We start from the raw sequence: 25,412 nt of genomic DNA, 5'->3' as shown, positions 1-25,412 counted from the left end.
ATTCTAAACTCATTTATCGTAAACAATGCGGGTTTCCAAGAGTATCCAGCGAGCGCGAACAAATTCCGTCAGGCATGCACGGCGTCCGGTGACATTTTTTTTTTCCCATTCGGCAGCGGTTACCAGTTCGTTAGGATGCCTCACGAAATGGCCAGTTGGTTAAAATATTGGCTAATTGTCCATACATTTACAGGTAGTCCTGTATTTACGATGGAGATGCGTTATGACGACCCCATCGTAAGTCGAAAATATTGTAAGTCTAAGATGGCCTAGCCTACCCAGGAGTCTTAGAGAATGGTGATAATTTAGCAAAACAGAACAATTTACAGTACCGTACTGCATAAACTATATACTGTATTTATTAATTACAATACTGTATTGCACAGTAAAATGTAAAGTAAAAAAACAAGATAAATTCTTAGCCTACCTATATGAACTGCAATTTAATAGACAGTTTTTTTCAGGAAACAATCCTATCTGCTATAAAAAAAACTTTTAACATGCATTGAACGTATCGTATCATGGTAATCTTAAAATGAAATCGCTAAAGCTACGTATCATACATGCATTGAACGTATCGTAACGTATCATATTGTACTGTACTCGCCAAAATTCTGTCCGTCGTCTGCATACTTGAACGATGTTAGGTTGTTGATGGCAATTTTGTCATCGCCATCGTAAGATCGAAATATCGTAAGCCGGACCATCGTAACTCGGGGACTACCTGTATTTCTCAGAACCACGTTGAGTCAGGCAAGCGGGGGGGGAGGGGGGGGAATGGGGGGCGGGGTTGCTTTACTCAGTTGAAACAAAATTCAACAAGGGATGTTACACAGTAGCCGCCAACGAGGTTGAGAACCAACTGGTGGAGAGGGCCTCCGTAGCGTTCTCTCCGCACGAGGGCCTTCTGCCAGTCATGGCGCGAGTAAGCGGTTGGAGGGGTCTGCTTTTACCTTCCCAACTTGTATCTCTCTGCTGAGGATGAAAGCTGCCCGCATTGAGCAGAGGTATCGAAAAACTTAACATTTTTATTAACGAGTGACCGTTTGTAAAACGTCAGGTACCTCTTTCAGCGGAAAATGACGACCCGTTCGTTTGGGCAGCGTCACGAGAGATTTCAAAGGTCCCCTGGCACGTCGGCAGATAGCACGCTTTTATACATTTTTACTGTATCCTTAATCAGCAACATGGGCAACACACAGGCACCTGAACTTGAGTTCGAACTCTAATGTTACCTCGGGTTTAGCGCCGTGCATTTCCCAAGCGGGTGGCTTTCGGCAGTATATGTCACACCCCGGCTTTGCTACCAAGGCTGATAAAAAATAATATTTCCTTGCGTACATGTATATTTTTGCGTATGCCGTATTGAATCAACCCCGTTCATCACTGGAATGCTCCTGTGCCGCCGGTGCCTTTTTTTATTCCTCTTTCGAGTGGCAGTGCGTGTGGCAGTGGTGTTGGTGTACGGTGCTTTTTCTGCAATATTTTGCTGTCTTTTCTTGGATTTTCTGTTTGCACATAGTCACTTTAAGATGTTTTCTTGTTCATGTTTTTTTGTTTGTTGCGGTTGCACCCCGATTCAAGAGCCGAATGGCTCACTGGGCTATACCTAATAAATGAAACTTGAGACATTGCCGGGGAAGTGCCTTTAAACACGCTGAACTCGCCTCTCGAGCACAGATGCCTTGATGCTCTGCCTGCTTGTGCTTTTGTCAAGAATGTAAACGGCTTGTTCAGGTGGTTGCTTTACGGTACCCGATGCACCGCGTGCGAGCGATCGCCTTTGAAAGCGCTCTCCGCTGCTCTTAAATGTTGCGCGGATAAGTCGTCGTAGTCCTTGTGAAGCAGCTCCCGGGATTCGGTGAGGGTGTTTCTGTGTTTTGTTTACAAATCTCATCTTGTGTCATCTTGGTTGAGAACTGTTGGTGTGCTGATAACGGTGCCCCCCCCACCCCCCAAAAAGTCTGCAAACCACAAGCCACGTGTGTTTGCAACAAGGTGTTCACCTCTGCCAGAAGACGCTACCCCTTATGACATTGGCAAATAGCATCGCCCTCTTTCCTTGGCTGCACACAGTAAGAATATTAAGGGAAATAAAATGGACCGAACAGCGCCGTTTAAAATGGTGGGGTTTGTATCATTAGGCAGGGATTTAGTTTTCTAGATTTGAAGTTTTTCGTGACTGCAAGGATCCATACTCTTTGGTTTTTTCAGTAAAGTCATGTAGGTAAAAAATATATAAAAATTAAAACAAATAAATAAAATCACGACGTTTCGGCCCCCCTCCCTCCATGCCCCGCGACTATATAATCCCTCGTCAAAGCCATCTCTGAGACACACTTAAGCGTTTGTGCTTTCGCTACGTCGTCCCCACCTGAAGAAGGACGCTTGTGTTGCGCCTGAAACGTCGTGATTTAATTTAGTTGTTTTCATTTTTAATTTATTTTATATATTTTTACCTACGTGACTTTACCGAAAAAATCAAAGAGTAGGGATTTAGTTGCGAACTCATTGGCTTGATGTGCAAGTGGCGCATTGCCCTTACAAACAATCGTGGTTGGTCACTTTTAGGGTAAGATTAGCTCATGTTGGTATAAGAAAAACGTTATTAGCCTTTAGACCGAAGTTTTCAGAATACCGAGTCTTTTTTGGTAATATAAATGTGCCAAATACCAAAATCTGCCGCATTAATTTTGCACTCTTGCGCGACAGTAACCACTGAATTGCACTCGAACACCGTTCATTCGTATCGTTGAGATTGCGAGATCGGACCGAGGTAATCGCAGAGAGTCGGGTGGCTTTGCGCCAAACCAAACCGACAGTTAAACGTTTGGTCTATTTCATTATCCTGTAGGCTCACAATGCACGATTTTATACACATTAATTTTGCACGACGTGACGAATTTTTTTCTTTCTTCACGACCGCCGTCGTCCGTGTAATGCCTGCGCGATACAGCTTCCTACCTTTTCTGTTTCTTCCCCCTCCCCCCTTTAATAGCATCGCGTCCTCACCCGGCGGTAACGGTCAGGCCAAGCAGGGCGGCATCTTGCTTTCTTTAATTTTGTTTTCAGCAGCTTTTGGGATGTTGTACCTCCACTCCACAATGTATGCTGCCAGAGTCCCAGATTATTTTCCTTTTTTTGTTGATAAATCTCTCATGGTAGTTTTGTTTCGGGTTTTTTTTCCCGCCTGGGCCTCACTGTTTTAACAACACTGGATACTTTATGCCGGCAGACTGCAATTATTCCCACAGCCTCCAACGCATACCCATTAGTGCTGTAGACATCCGCACTGCGTACTGCATATGTGGCATCTACATGCGCGGTGTGCTGTTAACGGCTTGCTGCTGCACGCCAACAATTCCGTGACGCATTTGAATTGTGAACATTTGCGGATGAATCGGCGTTGTTTGAGATTTTTATCGTGTTTTTTTGGCGCGGTCTGTTGCGCACGACAGATACACCTTCCCCGTGCAAAAAAAATACATCACAATTGCTGTTAACGCATTGACTTTGGATTTCAAATGATCCACGTGCAAGTCACCGCCACCACACATCGTGGCCCTCTTCCTTACTCGGTGCGTCCGAATAAAATCACCAAATTCGGCGTCTCATGTTTTTCCGCGCCGCATAAAAAAAACAAGTCGATATTTCTTAACATTTGGCAGCTTAGTTCTCGGCAATGCATTATGTACGGTTTTAATCGGCGGGCTGCGTTCCCCGAGCCTCATTACCCTCGCGCACTGCTATCAGATGCCATCCTATCAACTTTCAACTGATCAACCGGGCGATGCACACTTGGGCTCACTGTACGTGAGGTATTCTGATCTCTGCGCTCTGTTAACACCCTAGCCGCAGTGTGCGTGGGTACAGTCGCGCCGGCCCGCCCGCCTGCTCTCGAGGACCTTAATAAACATTCTGATGTGGCAAGTGGGCCTCAAAGCGTGCAGTCGGAAAAGGCCCCCCCCTCACCCCGCCCCTTGTCGCCCATGATTATCTCTCGTCAATAGGGAACGACGCTCTCGTGGTCACGGGTGTGGGGAAAAGGGAGGTGGGGGGGGGGAAACAGAAGAGGTGATTTTAAAAGGTCTTTGAGACCATTGGTCTCGTGTACGGCCCCGTGAACCTAATTCATCGCCTCTGGTTTTTCCTGCTGATTTACACGTAGATGAGCGGCGTGACCGAGTTGATTTCGTATGTACCGCGCCGCAGCGCTCGCCGTGAATAATGTGAAATGTATGCAGCACGTGTCCCCCCGGTGTGGTAATTTGAGTCGGGTCTCTTGCGTTGTTCATAAATTTAATGTTTTGAATTGGCGGGGGAGGTTGTGCAGTCAACAAAACATTTCTCAGGCTGGGGATTTCCCCCTGTGCCTCCGGCTTTCATTGATCTGGCAGTGTGTTCACAGGTTTGGAAATGATAAGCGCTCCCCATAAACACATCTGCAAGTAATTTGGGCTGATGAGATGCGTGCTATGCATTGGCAGTGCCGGGAAAGACGCAATTAACATGCGCAGCCTTGCGCACCAAACGACTGCAACGGCTTAAAAGCCTTGCATCTGATTTCGCATTTATTCTTCTACTCTGCTTTAGATGTGAAGCTTTTTGGCCAGCTACTTAGTCGCTGAAAATGTTTCTTGACCTTCGGCGTGTGTGTGTATGAATCAATAGGGAAGAGGACGTGTCGTGGTTAGCACACTGTACTCCGAACCTGGCGACCTGAGTTCAATTCCCGCTCGTAGCCAGCACCAGTGGCGATTATCGGAACCGGTCCTGGGCCTCCCCTCGGTCGACTCGGCCTCAAATGAGTAGCTGGTGTGGTATTTAAACACCACCACTGGGGAGATAAAGGTAGCCCGGCGTGGTGCTGGCCACCCCACCCCCTCGTGTGCCGTGCCTGCCTTCATAGGTGCTCGCTAAGAGCACTTGCCTCAACAGTCTGTTTAGGATTTTTTCTGTTTAGTTTGTTGTCCTTGCCCGCACCTCCGATTAGCACGGTTGGCTACATACAGTGCGAAAGAAACTCAACATACACACAAGGCTACACAGGGCGGAGGGCTGCGGGGGATCTTTGTATTTGTGTGAATTTGTAAAGTGTATACCTTTTATGTTACCTCCCGTTTCATACACACGGATTCTTCTGCCTCGTGTGACCACAGCCCATGGTGACAGTCTATTACCCCTGCCGCCTTCACGTAGTCAGTCACCCCTCCGTATTGAGATTATAGCTATGCGGTGGTGGGCGGAAGAGCAGGATTATCTCTCTGAATATGCCTCGGCACCTATTGCTGTAAATTGCTTAACCCACGCACCGGCGATTGCCTGCGCTCAGGTATCGAAAGTCAACCGTGCACAAGGCAGCGTCCGCGCGGATTTGTCTTTGTAGCTGCCCACCCAAGGCTATTTGTCGTTGGGCTTTCGTAGGCCCCCAGACGCGTTAGGTTGCATTCGTGAAGCTCGTGCCTGACGGTGGCCTCTAAATCTAATGTCGAGATTTGTGGGGAGCACGGGGGGGAGGGGATGCACTGTTGTCCTTCATTGGGACAAACGGAGAGAGCGAAATGATGAACAGGTTAAAAACGGCTTACTGGGCCATGTGGCCGTAAGAATTACACATCCTATTGGGCCCCCTTGCAGAGCGGTTGCTAAGCCTACATGAAATGAAATGAGCAGCCGACATGCTTGACTTATAAGGAGCCAAGGTGAAATGCAATGCATTTCTTTTTTCCAGTGATAACATACATTCATATAGGGCTTATATTTAAGTTAATTTCATAACGTTATATGTAAATTATTATCCTTATATATGTCTCTCTGCACGGCTTAACATTATATATATACGAATACACATCCATTCTCAATTCACCAGTGGACGAAGGCCTGCCCGTGGCATGGTGGTCATGATGTTTTTTTGACCATACTTCACCCCTGCTGGTCAGTGCTGGTTGGTGAAAGCGAGTGAGTGGGCGAGGGAAGCCATGACCAGTCCTGATATCACTCGCTAAGAATGTTGTCCATGGTCTGTGATCGAACTCGGGGTCGCCGGGTTCACAGCAAAGTGCGTGAGCCACCGCAACCACCGCTCAACTCGACCTTAAACAACAGTGCTTCACGACCCAAAAAATATACGTGTGACAAAGTATAATTCAAATTGCAACTTGTAAGAATGCTCAACGTTACTGGTTGCAATTCACATTTTTGCTTTATTTGCTGCCGGTGTCTGTTGATCTTGAAGTGCTTTTGATCAACTTTTTTGACCGAGCGTATTGGTAAATCGAGTTCTTGAAGTGGTTTCGGGTCCCCTACGCATGAAGCCATCGCTCGACCTTGACATTGGCTGTCATCAGTGCCGAGTGTCTGTCTGGCCAAGCATTCACTGTTTTGACTCGAGAGCCGGCCCTTCACACGAGGGGCCACCTCACAGTCAAGGAGTCCCTTAAAGGTGCTATATATAAACCATAAACATTAATTTAGTTTTCCCTCACTTAAAAACAATCTTAATTGAATTCTACTCTAAAGGCAATTAGTGGTGCTTAGCCTGAAGATGGGTTTCATTTCACTGGTTTGGACAAACTTGCCCGAGTGCATTTACTTATCTCATTAGTAACGATGGCGATTGTGTGTGCGTGGGGTGGGGGGGGCTTAAATAAATATATAATTGCATATATCTCTCTCTTGCCCTGCTACTCCACGTACATTCACTCGGCCAAGATTTTAGTATCTCTCATCCAGGTGAAATTGCTGCTTTAAAAGCATGCGCGCACTACGGCAAACCACTGAGAAGACAATAATGGCTTGCTTATATCTGGGGCAGCCGAGCGAGCAGAGTGGATATTTTATCGATCCGGCCTCAGCTCTCGGACGTCTGAGCCGCAGATTTACGTCTGGCCTGCCGCGCACCGGACCTGCGCCGCCGCCGGCCGCTTCCCCCACACTCTGCCTGGGGATTTATCGCATGCCGAGCGACTCTGCCAGATTAGCCCCCCCCCCACCCCCCTTTTGCTCTCTGGGTGTGTGCACGGAGAGCTCCTTTCAAGAGTGTGCCGCTGTTCGGACCGGAAGGGGCAACACGGTGGCGATGTGTTAACTCCCTCGCCTGGTATACAGGATGTGATGGGTTTGATCCCGACCCTGGCGCCTGCTGCTGTATATTTGGAGATTGCGTGTCTCCCTCTCCCCGTGGTCGCGTGGCTTTTTCTCCAGGTCCTCTGGTTTTTCCCCTCCACATTTATAAACAAGCATTGAGAGAGCATTTGGCTGCGTTACATTTCCGCATGATAAGCCACTTTGTTGAACTGTCATGTTTGGCCAGGTCGCTTCTGAAAAGAGCTATACAGCTTAGTGGGCCTTGCCTCGTAAAATAAAAAAAACCGATTTATAAATAGTTGAAAGGAAGGCCCTGCCGTTGGTTACCGTTGTCCATTAGCACACACCTGTCAACCCATACGGCTTGCCCGTATTCTTGTACAGCCTTATTGCTCATTTAGCACCTTTCGCTCAAAGTCACGGTCAAGTTTAGATTATTTCGATATTTTTTTTTCCCGTTGTGCAACTTTCATGTCCATACGGCCGTACAGCCGTTTCAATACGGGCAGCATTTTTTAAATGTATTTGTTTGAGTTTCTCCCTTGTGAGGGGACTTTGCAGGATGAATGTTGAGATATACAAGGGGCCCGGGGTGACCAAGACGGTCTGAATTGGTCTGTAATAAGGTAGGGCACTGATAAGGGGTTGACAGGCATGTTTAGCACGTGTTTTTTTCACTTGCTCCGTCGTATTTAACAGCGTTTGAAAAATACAAATGAGTTGACGTCGGCAAACAAACAACAACAAGCGCCTTCTGTATTGCAGAGCCCGTGATTTGGTCCTAAATTCAATAACGAGCTGTTTATGTTTATGCAAGGCCGCATGTGCTTTTTTTTGTTTTTATCAGCCCGGCAGAAGTGGCCTTTTCTCGAGCTCGCAATGGGCAAAAATGCCTCGTGCTTGTCTCGCATTTCATAATGCTAGGCTTGTGCTTTCAAATGATTTTCTTTCGCCTTCGCTATTGATGCAGCCCCGCTGATGTCACCATTTCAGGTCACCCACCCACCCTTAGGAGGCACGGGTGGATGTCTCGGGCCGCACACACACATTTCCTAGGCTTTTAAATTGTTTGTTCTAGCAAAGAAGGAAAAAGTGGTTTGGACAGCGCGCGATGGAACCGCGCCCCGTGTTTAGCTCAAAGTGTCGCCAAGTGCATTTCACGCTGCTCTTATTAAGTGCACACATGTGCAAAGTGTGCCTCTGCATAAGAAGTCGTACTTGGGGAATGGCACTAAATTTGAAGTGCTTTCTCACAGCGTGGTTTATTGAAAGCTATTGGTTTTCTTGTGCAATCTCGTTTCTTTTTTGTTGCTTTGTTCAAGTTCTTGTGGAATTATGCTGTTGAGTAAAACTAATAAACAGCACCTGTAAAAAAGGACATGACCGTTGTTTGTTGCTGCCACTTCAGAGAGGAGAAATGCACTTCATTTTGAAAGGTTGTTTTTTTCCACATCGCAACTGCGTTAACTTTGCACAGTGTTTGCTTTTTATACATTAAGTTTTTAATTTTACAATAATTTAAATGGTTTTATACATATTGCTAAAATGTTACCCTAATTCTGCGATTGGCATCCTATCAGTGGGTTGTGTAACACGGTAGTTTGGCCGAAAAGTCTAAAAGTTTCCTTAAGACTCCTTGATTGTTCTGAATGGCCGACCACTCAAAAGAAGGATGTTCGATGGGGCTTTTCTGAAAGGCTTAAGAAGCGTGTGGAAGATGTGAAGGAGTTTAAGAAGCCTTATTGCTCATTTAGCACCTTTCGCTCAAAGTCACGGTCAAGTTTTGATTATTTCGATTCTTGCCTGCGTATAACTTTCCACGCGATAAGCCGCTTTGTTCAGCTATCATTTGTGGCCATGTCACTTCTGAAAAAAGCGAATAGTTCAGTGGGCTTTACCTGGGAAGATAAACATAGCTTAGTTTTATTTGTATATTTTTTATTTGTTTTACCTTTTTCCATACTTTGCACTGCTATCGTGTTTTTTTGCTGTTTGTTGCTGTAACGTTCTGACCCGCTCCTCCTGGACATCTGTGAAGAAGAGCTTTATAGCTCATCGGATTCCTCCGGTGTAAATAAATATTCAGATTTCGAAGTCGCTGGCATAACCAGCAGTCCACAACATACCGAGTGTTTTTTTCGCGAGCCTGGTCTCACGCTTGAGGGCCAAGACCCACGCTCGCTGGCCTTCCAGACAGACTTCTGCAGTTGTTGCCTTTCGACGATAAGCAGCCGCAGCGGCAGCTGTCGTTGTTGCCCTTCGACTTTATGCACCAACGTCCTTGTTTTGGGGGAGGTGGCGGTGGGTGGGGGAGGGGAGCGTGCCTCATTTCCTCACAGCCCAGGTGTAGACCAACCGTCCACTACAGGTGGGCGCTTGGGCATCATGGGTCAGGGCTTACAGGCTCACGTTTCAACACGGCGCCTTAGAGCCAGGCTCGCGGAGTCAACAAGACTGCCTCGAGGACCAGGCTCGCGGAGTCAACAAGACTGCCTTGATCCAGCGGGGGAGTTTGTTTTGGACCGAGGACGCACGTGCCCGGCGAAATTCGCCTGCGTTCTCGGGGAAGACGCCTTTTTACTCGGGTTGGCTGCGTTTATCTCCCAGGCACAGTGGAGTATTCAGAGCAGTGCGAATCTTCAGCTCTTTCCTAAAAAAAGGACCTCTTGAACGTGGAGTCACCGCGGAGCCATTCTGCCAAGGGTGCAACCTGGGAACTGGGTCACGTCAGGAAGCGTCACGTCAGGAAGCGTCAGAGGGGGACACTCTTTCCTGTTCTCGGCCCCGCGAGTGTTCACTAAGGTCCCTGCCGTGCTAAGAGTGGCCAGCACATATATTCCCTCCTGGATGACCATGAACTGAATTGGGCATCGTCCAGGGCAAAGTGGTCAAGGCCACGTGGCAAAGACTTTTCATTTTCTAGAAGGGCATTGCTGAGTGGTCAAATAACAGACGTTCTGCCCCCCCCTCCCGCAACAATTACATCCCATTTAGCGCCGTCAATCGCACATATCTCAGTCTCACGTTCCTCGTAGAGTAAACGTCAGCAATGCACCATCGCTCGGGCTCTTTCCTAACACGAGAGCTGATTTTGCCGGTCCACCTCGGCGGTGGAAGTTTTGTCAGGTGCGCTTTCATCCTCCCTTGGCCGGCCACTCCGTCGTCGGCCAGTTGACGTGGTTGCAGTTGACTGCCGTGAAGAGAACCGTCGTACGCTTCCATCCGAGCTTTTTCTTTGTGCAGGGGTGTTTGTTGAGCAGGATGCGTCCCGTGGCCTTCGACACTCGCCCGCCAGTTCATCGTCCTGCTCCTGCGAAGGGAAATGCGTCGTTTTGTGGATGTCGTCGTCGTTACTGAGCGATGGGAGCAGGAAGGTCACATGACAGGGCTGCCCTATACCGGCCGGCCTGGCGTTTACCGCGTTTCCTCCGTGCAGTCGGCTGCTACCGCCGTGGGACAGGGCTAACCGCCTGGAATGTCAATGGCCTGTGTAGGCCCTGACACCGACTCTCGGGAAAACAAACTAGCTTCAGAGTCTTCTTGGTTCTTTTGTTAAAGTCACGTAGAAGGGAAATAGTAAAATAATAAAAATAAAACATAATAAAATACAATTCTCACGACGTTTCGGCCACAACGCAAGCAGCCGTCCTCAGGTGAAGAACAGGTCTGCTTGCGTTGTGGCGGAAACGTCGTGAGAATTGTATTTTATTATGTTTTATTTTTGTCATTTTATTATTTCCCTTCTACGTGACTTTACCGAAAGAACCAAGAAGATGAATCCCTGCAGTCACGAAAGCTTAAAATCGAAATTTAGCTTGAGAGTATCGTTAATTGGAAGGTGATTAATTAGATAGCTCCGACGTGGGTGTGGTGGGAGAAAGAATGTTGTTGTTCACGTGGCTCGTGTCTTGTGACTCACATGCCCGGGAGCAGAACTGTCACACTGTACTGTGAAGCCGGAACGCGATTTCTTTTTTATCTCGTGTCTCGTCATATTCCCAGTGTGAGCTTATTGTCCCGTTCAATCTGCATACCACCACCACTTCCTCAGGCGGCAATTCAATTGTGCTGTTCTTGGTATCGGCCTGTGACTTGCGCTGTTGGATGCTGTGCGTGGAACCGCATCGAGAGCTTGCGGTTTCGTTTGACGTATGTTGGCCATTCCATTCTCGATACAGCGTTGGCTCTCTTTGACGACACTGAAACAGGGCCTCATAAAACTAAAAACCCACTGAGCATGAACTGGGGAAAAGCATGATAAAAAAAAGATGGTGCAGTTAAAGTGTTGACAAAGCCATCTGTTTTTTTTAGTTAAACAATGGCATGAACTGGGGAAAAGCATGATAAAAAAAAGATGGTGCAGTTAAAGTGTTGACAAAGCCATCTGTTTTTTTTAGTTAAACAATGGCATACAACGAACGTTTTTGCCAGTCGAGAAATGCGAAAAGCGTGTGTTTTCACGTCTTGGAGGCAGGAAGTGCACCTGTGCTCTTGGGCCCACGTGTTACCTGGCTCCTCCGGGCTGAGGTGACCTTGACTAGAATGACCGCAGCTCGAGTGCCCCACGCATCTCGTGAAGAGACCCAGCGCATCGCCGTGACACTGCTGCGGCCAGTATAAGTAATATTTAAAAAAACTTTTTAAAAAACACGCTTTAATGAAATGTACCGTACTAGTAATGGAAGAACTCTACGACTCCAGGAAGTGGCCCCGAAGCTTGCCATAACGTAAGGGGCCGTGGTCATTTGCAGCCAACGTCAGTTTACCGTGGACAATTAGACATGTAAAACATAATGTTTTAAAATATATGTTTAAAATTTTTTATGATAGAATTTAGTATTGTCATCAGTATGACATAAGTATACCAAGTTTGCAATCGATACCACATTGGGAAGTGGGTTAAATTTGAGTTACAAGATTTGAGGATACGACAACGACAACAACAACGACAACAACAACAACAGACAGAGTGAGTTAAATAAAAGCATGTAAAAAAGTGAGCGATTGCCTTTTGTTAGTTAACTCGCACAAGCATTACCTTTCTTTTGGTACGTTACTATTCCTCTACCTGCCATTCTTCCTAGCACCTTCCGACAGAATAACTATTGTGAAACCAGTTTAAAAATTCTAGCATTTTTGTTTGAGACTGGCTATATATTTTTTATTGCACTCAAGAGCCGAAACGCCACATTGACAAGAAATAAAAGTCCCACTTTCATTTCACATGCGTTTAAGATTTGCACTGTAACAACACATAGCCAGGCGCAGAAATTAGATTTTCCACGCGTAAGCACCAGACGGAGACGCTTCTCCTACCTTTGTAACGGTGCAGACCGCGAAAGCGCCACCCGCTTTAGACGGAGTGTTTTATTGTACAGCAGCAAAATGTTTTATTGATTCCGATTGCAACACTCGAGCAATCTTGCGGCCATCTGGTTCAGCAACTCAAAAGGCTTTGACTCACCCTAATTGACCGAAGCGTTTCTTCAGAGCAACTGCGATGGTGTACATCCTGTCGGGTCGCGACAGTTTCGCGAAACTGCCCGCGTTCGTTTTTTTTTGGGGGGGGGGGTGCACATTCGACACTGTGTGCATCTCGTCTTCCATTGGCTAACGTGTGAAGCCGGAAGAAGTTCCAACGTACACATATTTCAGGCGCTTCCGCCAGAGGTCGCAGCCGGGTACCCGATACCCGTACCCTACCCGATACCCGGCTACCCGTACCCAGCCGGGTACGGGTACGGGTACCCGTTTGCGACCCTGGTGCGGTCGGGTACGGGTACGGGTAGACCGTGAGTCACTGGTGAGTAACCGTTTGTCACTCATTTCCCAACGTCTTGTCTCTTCTCACAATTCAAGTTCCTAGAATCAACCCACTCGCGCCTGCAACATGGCTTCATCCCAGAGGTCGCAATCAGGTACCCGATACCCGTACCCTACCTGATACCCTGGTGCGGCCGGGTATGGGTACGGGTAAGGAATCAAAACCCGTTTGCGACCTCTGGCTTCCGCTGAGAAGCCTCTGCGGCTACGCGTTTCAATTTCAGGGCAAATTTTGCGCAAACCAGCTGCCGCGTCGTATCGAAGGCCCGCACGCGACGCCCGCTGCTCCCGCGTCGAGCGGCGTCAGAAGCCCGAGTGTCCATGTATCGGCGTGTCACGCAAATTGCTCTTGACAATGAGGGCTGACACCGCTGTTAAAGGTGTCCCGTGGTGGTGTCTGATGGCGGCTGGCACTGGAAGAAAGGTTGCGTAACAGGAGCGACCAGTGGCTCACGGTTCAAAAATTCTAATGGTGTTCGCCCTGCATGTCATTAGGAACCTCTCAAATATTAATGTGCGCATCGGTATGCACAAAAGAAATCTTTTTTTGAAAGAGATACATTTTTTGCCCCCCCCCCCCCCACTTCCCACACTTCCCCAAACACACCTTCCTCATGGTTAGTAAGTAAGGGCTGGAGACTCATTAAAGGGATATGAGCAGAGGTTGGTGGCTGATGTGACGCTCTTTTTTTAGCAGCGTGCCAACGTGTGATTGTATTGGGAATGGTAGTGTAGCGGTTAGCGCGCTGCGCTACAAACCTGGCAATTGCCGCTCACGGATAACAACACCAGTGATGATTATTTGAACCAGTCCAGGGCCTCCCTGAGGGTGACTGCATCAAATGAATACTTGGTGCTGTGTGCAAACATCACCACTGTGGAGCCAAAGGCGGCCGGGGCATGGTGCTGGCCACCCCACCCCCTTGGTATACAGCGCCGGCCTTCGTAGGTGTTCGCTAACAGCACTTGCCCCAACATTCTGCTTATAAAGGGGATGTTTGTCTTGTTTGCGCATTAATTTGCAGGCAACACGCAAATGGGAGCCACGATCGTCGATGCCCTGGACACGTTGTACATCATGGAGCTGCACGACGAGTTCCAGGAGGCCAAGGAATGGGTGGAGAAGAACCTCAACTTTAATGTGGTATGACCATCCCTACCACCACCACCACCCCCCCCCCCCGCCCAACATTTTCTGTCACGATGGTTGATGCCTTTTAGTCACACGAGTACCACGTGCCGTGGTGATTCCCGCCACAGGCTTGTGTCCATGTGTGCGTTTTTCTTGCTTGTCTTGCGTGTGCGATGTCATGGAATGGATTTAATGGCGGGTCGGACCTTAAACGACATGTTGCCCTAGTCAGTTAAGCCGACATACAGAGAGTTGGTGTATGTGTTTTTAGAGTATTATTTGAAGGTTAAAGACCAAAGGTGTAAAAAAAGTAAAAGTGCTAACTCTGAAATTGCTTGCTCACGACACTGCTGGTAGAAGGGCCTCTGTTGGCGGATGCCTCCGGAGGGTATTTGGCCTACTCTTCAATGCTGCCCAGATGTCTTGGAAGCGGTGTGGGGGGGGGGGGGAGTACCCATTCATCCTGCTGGGCGGACAGAATCAGGGACGGGGGGGGGGGATTGAAGAAATCACGTCCATCATTTCATATGGCAACATCTGGATTGCAAGTCCTTTGTGCAGACCATTGCACCGTGGCAGTATTTCAACGACGAAGGTGTTCTAGGATTTAGACAGGCAACACCTCCTGTCTCTCTGCTTGCACCTGAACTGAGGATTTGTAGCCGTTAATCGGTGCCAGTGTGGGGGCAATTTGCGATGTTTATCGTAACGTGGTGCTCATTTAATACTCGTGGCACGTCTAACCCCACTAAACCTGTTGTTGGAAGTGTGTGTTCGGGGATTGGGCTATGCCACCGTGTGTTTTGGAACGGTCACACGCATGGGTGATTTCGTTTTTTTTACGCTGCAAATTAAATGCAATAAAGCCTTGTCTACGGTGGGTGTTTGGAGGATTGAGTACAGGTGAAAGGGTCGTGCGTTCTTGGGTATACCGTTTAACCCTGTTTGTAAGTGTCGCGCTAAAACTCATTAAAACCAAGTCGCTGCTGATTAATTAATGTGTTGTGCTGCAAAACAACTTGATGAATGGGTTTTAAGCGGGGGCTAAAAAAATATAATTGACGAAGAAATACGGTGTAAACTCATTGCTCAGATCACCGTAAATCATATTAACAAAGTAAACATTCTCTGTCCATAATATGAACAGATAAACAAAACATGTACACACGTTATTTTCGCGAATGCATTAATGCACAAGTATCAAAGAAAAATCTGGATTTGGTTTGTGTTAGCCAAAGTACACACAGGGTACATTTAGAAGCATAATATTATTCGGTCTGGTTTATCGTTGTTCACAAGGGAGAGAGAAATCTATAACATTTGTAAGAGATGAAAGAAAGTGTTTTAATATTTGTTTTATGGTAGCATGCGTGCGAGTGTGTTTGTGTGTGCGCTTGTTGTTAGCCAACAAGTCTTGTAAATAATGCATAATTCATATAAAGCAGTGCGTGACACTTTGCAGCATTTATTCCTGCAAACAAACGTGGGACAAGCCATCAAGTGAAAACTGCAGCATTGCGTATCTTCGAATAGCTTGTAATAGCATACCATGTATATCACTTGTTTATACTTGTTATAACATTGATTTTATTTTCTTTGGTTCTTTCGGTAAAGTCGCGTAGATAGAGAGTGAAAATCAAAACACTCACGACGTTTTTTTTTCCCGCCTGATGACGATCGTTTGTGTTGCGATCGAAACGTCATTTTTCATTTATTTAATTTTATTATTTTCTATCTACGTGACTTTACCGAAAGAACCAAAGAATATGAATTCCTGCAGTCACGAAAGTTTAAAGTCAAATTGATTTCATTATTTGTTGTTGTTTTTTTCTCTCTCGCCCCTTCTCTCTCTCTCTTTCTCCAAATCCTCAGAATGCAGAGGTGTCCGTGTTTGAAGTGAACATCAGGTTTGTGGGAGGACTGCTTGCTGCATATTACCTGTCCGGGGAAGAGGTGGGTACCGTACGAGCATGACAATTGCATGCCTGTCAACCGCTGTCTAGCGCTCTGCAATAATTGTGTGGGATGGACCGAATTGGACAAGTGGATTTATGTCTACCCCCCCCCCCCCAGTGCTTCATATTTTACTAGAATCACATGGGGAAACCTGTTCATGAAAACCGTCTCCGTGCCCTTTTCTCGAAGACTTTACCACTGAAAGGTTTAAAGAAGTTAACGGGCATAATCATACGTCTGCCCATCTGTTCTCGCCATCCATCTGCAACGTGGGCTCACGATAACCTTGTCAGGATGGTGCAATGCAACTCAAATGTATAATTTACTGCTGTGTTGCTTATTGGGGACTTGTCATGTTGATCAGATGGTTGCCCAAAACTATTTAAGGCGCTAACCAGCTACCCATCACCTTTCGTACCAATAATAATAATAATAAAACATACCCTCCGGGTCAAACATGCAAAATTTTTGCTGGAGCAGTCAACAGCTGATGACGGTTGCTTGTGTTGCTTTCGAAACGTCGTGATTTAATTTGATTTGTTTTCATTTTTATATTTTTTACCTACGTGACTTAACCGAAAAAACCAAAGAGTATTACAGATCCGTGGATATGCACGCTTCTTATCCTTTTCTTATGCACACCGAACAATGTAACGACGGAGCTTAATGATGACTAAACACATCTTTTAATTTCATTAATTGTCTCTGTCCACGTTAACCATTTGTGGGCGCCCTTAAAATATAAACACAACATCCGACGTTACAGGTCGCACGCGTCCTAACTACACAGCCCACCGTGGGATTTCAGAGGATCGGCCGTTATTTTAATAAACCCGCGGGGTGGTGTGTGTGTGTGGGGGTACGAGTGGCTAACAAAGGGGAGAGTAGAGTGCTGTTCACGTTGGTGGAGGGGGGCGGGGGTCTCATCCCGTTAACGAGGCGCGTGTCCCCGTCGGAGCCAATGTTTGTTGTACGTCGCCGAGTCGTAAACCTCCGTGGGGCCTTCGCGCCTCCGTCGAGTTGCGCAACCGCAACACGTGCGTGTTGCACGTTTCTCGCAACCCGCGTGTGGGTTGCATATTTTTTGCACCGGTGCACCCCCTGTTTTTATACACGCCGGTTTCTCGTAGTTGCGTTGAAAGCGAGCGTCGGGAACGCAAAGGTGTACGGCGTTTTGCATCTCCTCGCCTGCAGGTTTAATGTAGGCTAACAGCCTCCCCTCCCCCGCGGCGCTTCAACGCGCAAACCCAGGGGTTTGCCCATTTACGTCGCTTTTAGGAACAGACGGATAGCACGTTGTCGTGGAGGGGGGCGGAGCCGCGTTTAAAAATGCCTGGTGTAGCGAACAAGTGCGTGGAGGTTTTTTTTCCCCCTCCTTTGAACGAGTCGTTGTTTTTCACAACGGCTGCTCGTACATTCTCAATGCTGCCAGATCGCAATAATTGCGTGTTTTTGCAAAAGGTGCCCAAATGAGCCAATTTTGAGTCGGGCAGATGTAAACCGTTACATTGTTACAGCAATCAAATACTGAGATAGCAATTATCACAATTACACTTGGTATCAGCCCTGTTCTTGAATACCTTTGCGTTGTCGTCCGTGCTATTTTCTCCCACCAGCGTCGAAACTAACAGGCCGTGTCCTCATGCTCTCCTTGTCGATACCCACAAAGCGTTGGGAAGCGGACACTTCCAGGGGCAATGAGGAGAGAGCGTGGCGGTAACCCTTCCCCCACATCGTGCGGCGGCGGTTGTGTCGTCGATCCATCCTCAGTGACGTTAGCCTCAACCTCTGGGAGGCCCAGGACTGGTTCAGATAATTGTCACCGGTATTGGCCACGAACAGGAATCGAACTCGGGTTGCTGGGTTCGCTGCGTGGCGCGCTAACCGCTACGTTACCGCTCCCCCTTTCCAACCAAAAACCAAGCACATGTAGCATCAGTTTGCTCTTTATTTATATTTTAATGAGCACCAACGAACGTGCAGGTTTTTAGCAGTCGCGTTTTTAATAATGCCCCGCGCCGATTATTTCTGCGCATCTCTTTGCGACGCCGAGTGGAAGCGTGGGCGATATCAATATTTGTCCCTCTTTGTTATTTTTGTGGAGACCTCGCACGCGCCTCGTTTTTCTTTTCCTATGCACCATTTTATTTGATGGTGCCGGCTTCGAATTATTTTTATTTTTTCGTGTTTTTTTTCCTCCCCATGGGCCGTCCATTAATCATTTACGGAACCGGCTGCACATTTTGTGTACACGTGCGATCTTAATGAGATGCCCGCCCGTGCAAGGCGAGAGCCGGTGTGCATCCCCCCCCCCCTCCTCTTTGCCTGCCTGTCATCTCGCGTGAACAGCGTGGGTGTAAGTGTCCATTCAAATCCCTCCGGCTCTTCTCCAGCCCGTCTCGATTCCTTTTCTAAATTTGCGCCCGTGATTTACCTTCAGTGGGCGTCCGCTGTGGGTTATACGGCGGCGGCGGGCGGCTGAGTCTCTTGTTTGCACGCGCGCACGTATTTGCGAATGGGGTTTGTTTTGTTAAACGCCTCTCTCGTTTTAAAAAAACGGCCTTGTCCCCGCCACCTGCCGATGCGTATATATATCAGTTGGCCGCCGTTTTTTTCTGTAGATGCGGACGAAGAGATTTTCCTGAAATGTGTTTTGTTGACGAAGTTTTTCATTCATTTAGTTCATCAGCAGCTTTGGTCCGTCCACTGCTGGATGATGAAGGCCTCCCGAAGCCATCCTCCTGGACACGTTCCACTCCATGGCTGCCACTTTTGTTATTTTTCTTGACCATCGGCAGTTAGCGTGCTCGCCCGAATCCCCACTACGTGACCACATTTCTCCGCTTCTCTTACCATTAAACTGGCTCCCAGTCTTGAAGCGAGTAGAGGAGTTTAATAACCTTCTACGAGTTTTTAAAGCCTTACATGGGCTGTCACCACCATAAATGCACGAGTTAAGTCATCCGTACACCCCCTCAAGGTCGGTAAGATCTGCAAACGCCGCCCTTCTGTGCGTACCTCGATCTCGGCTGCGTTCCTGGGGCAAGCAGCCACTTGCTGTGTCTGCGCCACCGGTTGTAGAATTATCTACCATTTGTAGAATTATCTACCATTTGAAATTCGTTTATTCGATAATTTGAATGCTTTTAAGTCTCGTCTTAAAACCACATCTTCTTACGTCAGTTAATTCTATTGAGCTTCTGTCTCTCTTGGCCTTTCCTTATTCTTACAAGGCGCCTTGAGACATTAGTGGAAGGCGCCTTGCAAATAAATGTAAATTTTTATTTTTATTGACGTATACTGCCCAAACTTTGGATGGTATATATATAAAATATTTAATGCGTGTTCCTCTTTCTGCCCCTCAATGTAATGCCACAAGCGTGCTCTTCTCCACGCTCGGTGATTGTAATTTAAGTACGGGACTGCTTGTGACAATTTAATCGTGACGGCAATCGCACTATTTGGCACTGCGCTTTAGGATACGTGGCATGTCGGTCGCGTAGCTTGATAGAAAAATACCGACGTGTCAAATCGTTTTTCCGCCCAATTTTACCGCGTTACATTTTAGAATCAATACGTTATTATATTCCAGTGTTCACACTCGTGACACGACAGAAACTTCTCATCGTGCCACATTTGTGCACGTGCGGCAATTAAAATTTCTCTGGCACCTGCTGATGTGGCCATATGCTGTGATGTACATACATCGAATATAATTCATAGGCTTAACTTATGGCCAGATGGCCAATGACAGGTCACCTAAAGAAAATCTATTGTTGTGGTTAACGTGCTTACATATGGCTCAGTTTTTTTATTTTAAACTTGCAGTATGTACCTGTGCTTTGGAAGCCGTGGATTGACTGATTCATCTGCTATTGCAAGAATTGCAAGAGCAATTGGGCCAGTCTAATGGAAATATTCGGCCTCCCCTTCAGGGAATTGACAGCTCGATAGAATTTGAATGAACATTCCGAGCCCGACGTCTTAAAAAGCACATCTCCCCTTCTTCGCTTTCCCTGCAATTTGAATCATAACTGGGCGGTGGATGTTTATTGTTTAATAACAGAACAGCCGGAGAAATCAGACAGGCGGCTCATTTATATGTGTTCCTCGTCCGGCAGGGTTTTGCAAAGTGCTTTTAAGTCGCCACGGATTAGAGTTCACGTCATTATTTTGTCTTTTCATTACGTTGCAAGAAACTGTTACCAGGCAGCCTTTACCTCCACCCCCTCCTTTAATTGCATTATTTTGTTGTCTGCATAATAGTTCCATTAAGTTAGCACGTGGCTGTTCTGAGAGGTGGCTTTGTCTTCGCACGTTCTCGCCTGCTCGGAGCCATGCAGACAACGCTGCCGCGCGCTTTCACGTGCGTCGGATCGCGCGCGGATGTTTCTGAGTCCGCCGCGTTCTGACGTATCGCCCTAAACAATTCCAACTTGACAAGGTCACTGCGCATTGCTTTCTTTAACATACTTACGGGGTTCTTCCGCGAAGAGGCGCAGGTGTTAGGAATTCACTGTTTGTTTCTTCGTCTCCTAAATGGGAGCTGGAGCAACGGAATGAGAGCATGCGTGGGTGTGAGATGGATGGTAGGAGCACTGTAAAGTGAGGGATGGTGGGCTGATGATCATGTAAAATTATATATACCATCTACTTGCGCTTGACACGTGGATTGCACCAGTTCCTTACTGCCAAATCACATTGTGACGGTATCGTCAGTTTTTTATCGTGGCCGTCTGTTTTTGCAAGCAGACGCTTGGGGCATTTGTGAATGGCCGTGGTAATGAATGGCGTTTGAGCGAGAGGGTGATGTTCTCTGTGTGCGGCTCGTGAATCTTGTCCGAGAGCCGGACGCGTTAATTCGGAGGGCAATTCCCCTCCAGTCATTTTGTATCATTTGAAACCACTTTTAAATTTTTTTCCCCCGATATACAAAAATTGTCTCCTATATCATCATTAAATATCCCTCCGCTGATCTGCAATACTGCTGTCAGTAACCCCACCCGTCCCCCGCACCCCTACCTGCTGTTCTGTGTTCGTCATTAGGTACCATGTGGTCCCTACATTGGTGTGTGCAGGGGAAAGCCTAGCATAGCCAAGAAGAAAACGAAATCACCATGCTCCGGCGCTATAATTTCTAAATACTTTGGAACGTAAGCATCCTAAACGAGCGGCGGCGTGTCTGGAGCAGGGGTACCCATGAGTTTTGATGTGTGTATACAGTAAACCCTTGTTCATTCGACACATATGGGGCTCTGGCCTTGCCGAATTATCCTGCCCCAATAATAATAATACAAAAACATGAACATTTTATTTCCAAAAATTATTTTCCAACAACGTAACACTTACCATCAGTAACCAGCACTGCCGGCGAAGGAGGAGGATGTAGTAGGTTCCATGCTTTGGACAAGGTAAAGTGCAAAGCAACAGGGTCTGCGCTAAAGCTGAACAATGCGCACCGCCACTAGACTGAGCCATTGTTTTGGCCGTGGCGCGCGGCGTCCTTCCACGTGTATGCCGAAATTGGGCCATTCTGTTCGTCAATTCGGCTTGTGGAGAATTACTAATTTACAGTATATGCCGAAAGTGCAGCCGTGCCGAATTATCCCCAATTAGGAATTATCATATTCCGAAATAATGAAGTTTTACTGCATATAATATAATATCGTGCAACTTATTGTCCAACTTTAATTCATTATTCTTTGCAACTGTGATATGTTATGCCCCCTTCGATAGACCCGTTTGGCCACTGCTTGCCTGACTAAGGCAGGGGACAGCCTTGTTTTTGTTTCTTTCTCTTGAGTCACGGGAAACAGCCCGGCCATCACCTACCTTCGGCACAGACTTTTTGTTGTTGTTGTGCGATGCGGCAACCGTCTTTGTTCGACGGTGAGCCTAAAGCCGCCGCTGTGAGGACGACCGGAGTTTGGGTGATGTTTTATGCTCCTTGTATGCGTGTGATGCGTTTACCGGCCCCTGTGTCTGGGAAGGCGTGATGGATGTTCAGTTATTGGTGTCGATTTTTTCTGCTGCCCTCCTTGAATGGAAACGGGGTAACAAAGCCTTTGCTAAAGTTTTGTAACAACCTTGTTTTTTCCCTAAACATAAGCATCCTAAAATGTATATATATATCCGCAAGCAGAAGTTTAGTGCTGGATACAACTACATTTGCCAACGTGATTTGTAACTTTTATCCTTAACCGTGTATCGATAGTTCAATTTGTATGCGCAATTTTATTGAAGGACTGTGTGCTGTTGTCTTGTTGTGGTCTGAGACTTGCTGTTATTGTTTTTCTGCCTTGCACAAGCTTGCACTTAATGTAAAAAAATCGGTAGGAATTGATCTACTTTTGCATTGTGTGCTTTTCCACTTAATTTAATTTCATCTGTTTATTTTTAACTCGCTTCACGTTTCCTATACTTTGCGCTCCTATCGTGGTTTTTTTTGTATTGTTTGTTGTAACGTTCTTACTCCGTGCCCCTTACTGGCCAACGGCGAACAAGAGCTTCGCAGCTCTTCGGATTCCTCCTGCAGTCTCAATACGGATTCTGATTCTGTTTGGTTGTTGCGAAGCCTGAAACATTCGCACGAGTCGTCGAACGATGGTAGAAAAGAAAAGTCGATAACCTTGGCGTCCAGACCTCCAGAAGCAAGCCTGCGTAATCGATGGCAATGATGTCGAAGCAGCGGAGGAATTTGTCTACCCGGGTTCTGCGCAGACCACTGATGGACGATGTAGACCTGACGTCATGTGCTGGATCGGCCTGGCGTCAGGGATGATGAATTGTCCGAACCGCATTCGGTCCCAGAAATGGTTACGTCTGGGCACCAAATTGAGAGTGCCAGTGCTGTGTTTTGTCAGTTTTGTTGTTGTACGGTGATGTGGCAGCCTGGACATTGCTTCAAGCTGATTTTAATCGCCTGCAGTCCTTCCACACGTGATGCCAAAGGCGCCTTCTTGGCATCCGTTGGTTCCACTTTGTCAGAAATGTCACCGTTGCATCTGCGACCGGTCTCCTAACGATCGAGAGCTTAGTTCGAGGTAGATGGCTGTGTCACTTTGTGTACACGTCGCCTCTGTCGTCTGGATGCGTCAACTCCAGAAAATTGCGCAACTTCAGTTGACGGTCAACGTTCCAAGTGGACTGTGACTCTCTAAGTAACAGCGCCACCCCCCGTGGTTGCCGCCTTCCTCTCCCCCCCACCGTGATCCATGGATCAAACAAATCACTCGAGACGCCAGTGTATGGCAGCAAGGGCAGTTAATGCGAATGCTGTCGCAAGAGTTCGCACGTTGGGCGCAACGGGCACTCCGCTGGCTATGCGGTGATGGGTGAATGAATTCTAATTCGACGGAGCTCGTTCGCAAGTTCCATCCGGAGATGGGAGCGCCGCCGCGTAGGCACGGAATCCTGAGCAGCGTGTCCGCCTGCCTCTTGGCTGGCTCTTGCCCGAAGCAAGAGCCTTGCTACTACTACAGCTTGGAGTCCCGCGGCTGCTGTTTGCCACCGTTACTGTAAAAAAAAAACGCGGCCGCGACGTGGTCAAGGCGGAATGGTTAAGGCGGAATGACGGCAGCGAAGTGTGAAGTGTCAGGCCCGTGGGTAGCGAGTCTGCCTGGCGGGGTTGTAAATGCAGGCAGGCGTGCGCGTGACCACGTCATCGAAGCAGAGGTGAAAAATGGCCAGGGTGTAAGCCAGTGTCCTCGAAAATGACACGCACATCTGTTCTCGGCGTGGTGTCGCTGCTGCTTTGTAACACAACAGATCACAAAGCATTTCGGGCAGACTTTGCTGTAACTGCGCTTACGCTCTGGGTTTGCAATGGTTACCTCAAATATGCATAGCATAATGACGAACTCGATTAAAGGAATCTTTACCTCGGCTGCTTTAAAAGCGATGAAATTACTGGGCTGATTTGTATTTTTTGAGTTGTGTTGCAGAGAATTGACTTTTTTAGATATTGATACGAAAGCAGTTGATCCAACAAAAGGCAGCATGACATTCCCGTCGAGAACTTTTAAAAAGATATACCAATGTGTATGGCCTACGTATCTTAGTGAGGGTCGGCATGCGCTCGATGTCATCGGATCTCAGAAACTCGAGCAGGCTTTGAGCCTGGATGACGCTTCGCTGGGACAACCACTGTGCATAGCACAGGTGCTATAGGCTGCTGCAGTGGTCGTACGGTGTTGGCAGCTATCCTTGCCACCTTCAATAACACTGGTCAACAAAAAAAAATTCTGGCCTGGACTTTTGCAGCTGTATTAGACTAATTTCAGGGTGCTGATTCCACATCTGATCTCAGATTTGCTCTATCACATCTCATTTTTATGCTATCGGCATACCCCATTTTCATTGATTTTACCCGAAATTAACTCTGTCACTTATGAATGCAAGTTGTTGCGAGTCAGTGACTGCTTTAGTGTTAAAATATGGTGCTGTAGTTTTAGGATAGTGTGTTTATAATATAATTTTATGTAGATATCCACATTTATTTAATATTTTCTTCCGCAGTTTTTATTGAAAATGCAATAGTTGATATCTCAAAAACCTGATGTGATAGACAAAAACTGATGCCAGATTTGGAATCGGCACCCCAAAATTACCTTAAATACCCGTTGGAATATCTACACTATGGGAACCTCATTTGCCAGTAAAAATATGATAATTGGTTTTTTACCCTTCTATCTGGCAACAAAACTGGCGTCATCTGGTCCAACCCATGTGAGACTAGGCTCTAAGGAAAGCTGTCTCGGGTGTGGACCAATCAACTTCAAGGACAGTGCACATTGTCAGAGTTATGTCTTTTGTTTTTATTATGACTGCAGGTATTGCGGTCTATGCAAACATGACTCCTTGTAAAAAGGTGTCAGTTTTGTTGCCAGATAGAAGGGTAAAAACCCAATTATCAAACCGTTGGAATACCTTATGCCAGAAAAAGTGTGTTGACCAGTGTAACCAGCACTGATCAGAATGATGATGAGGAAGGCTGTCAACCAGCAGTGGGCTGACCACAGGTCCCGCGCACGTACTTACACGCAAAACGTAGACGTTGGCACCGAACAGCGTTGGTCAACGATCACAGCTGTGTTTGGGCAACGTTACTTTATTGGCCCAAGTCCAAAGGGTGTATAAATGGCACTAACGTAAAAAGAATTTCTCGGTCGTCACCCTCGCGTGCATTCACTTTTGAGAAAGTGGCGGCTGGGGATGTAAAACGTTTCCCTCACCTTGAGGTTGCATCTTCACCTGCCCCCTTGTTCCCGTTGAGGCAAGGTGCACTATCTTCAAGATGCGTTGCAAATTCGTTTTATTTTACTTTTGGATTATACAGGGTGCGTCAAAATCTTTTTAACACTTATATGGGACTTTTGTTTTTCATGGACATAGAACGGATAATACACTGCAGCAT

At 47.1% G+C, this 25,412-nt stretch overlaps 1 protein-coding gene across 1 annotated transcript in view; it reads left to right on the top strand.

Annotated features, from left to right (window-relative positions):
• LOC144733522 (mannosyl-oligosaccharide 1,2-alpha-mannosidase IA-like) overlaps nucleotides 1-25,412 on the top strand; it is a 91,104-nt gene that overhangs the window by 23,568 nt on the left and 42,124 nt on the right. The window contains exons 3-4 of the mRNA XM_078615454.1: nucleotides 13,935-14,053; nucleotides 15,914-15,994. Coding sequence (XP_078471580.1) covers nucleotides 13,935-14,053; nucleotides 15,914-15,994 — 200 coding nt within the window. The remainder of the gene's footprint in view (nucleotides 1-13,934; nucleotides 14,054-15,913; nucleotides 15,995-25,412) is intronic.

The sequence above is a fragment of the Lampetra planeri genome, chromosome 47 (assembly GCF_965212315.1).
Source record: "Lampetra planeri chromosome 47, kcLamPlan1.2.h2, whole genome shotgun sequence".
In the NCBI taxonomy this organism is placed as follows: domain Eukaryota; kingdom Metazoa; phylum Chordata; class Hyperoartia; order Petromyzontiformes; family Petromyzontidae; genus Lampetra; species Lampetra planeri.
Note: the sequence above shows the minus strand (reverse complement) of the source record. Positions and strands in the feature narration are given on the sequence as shown.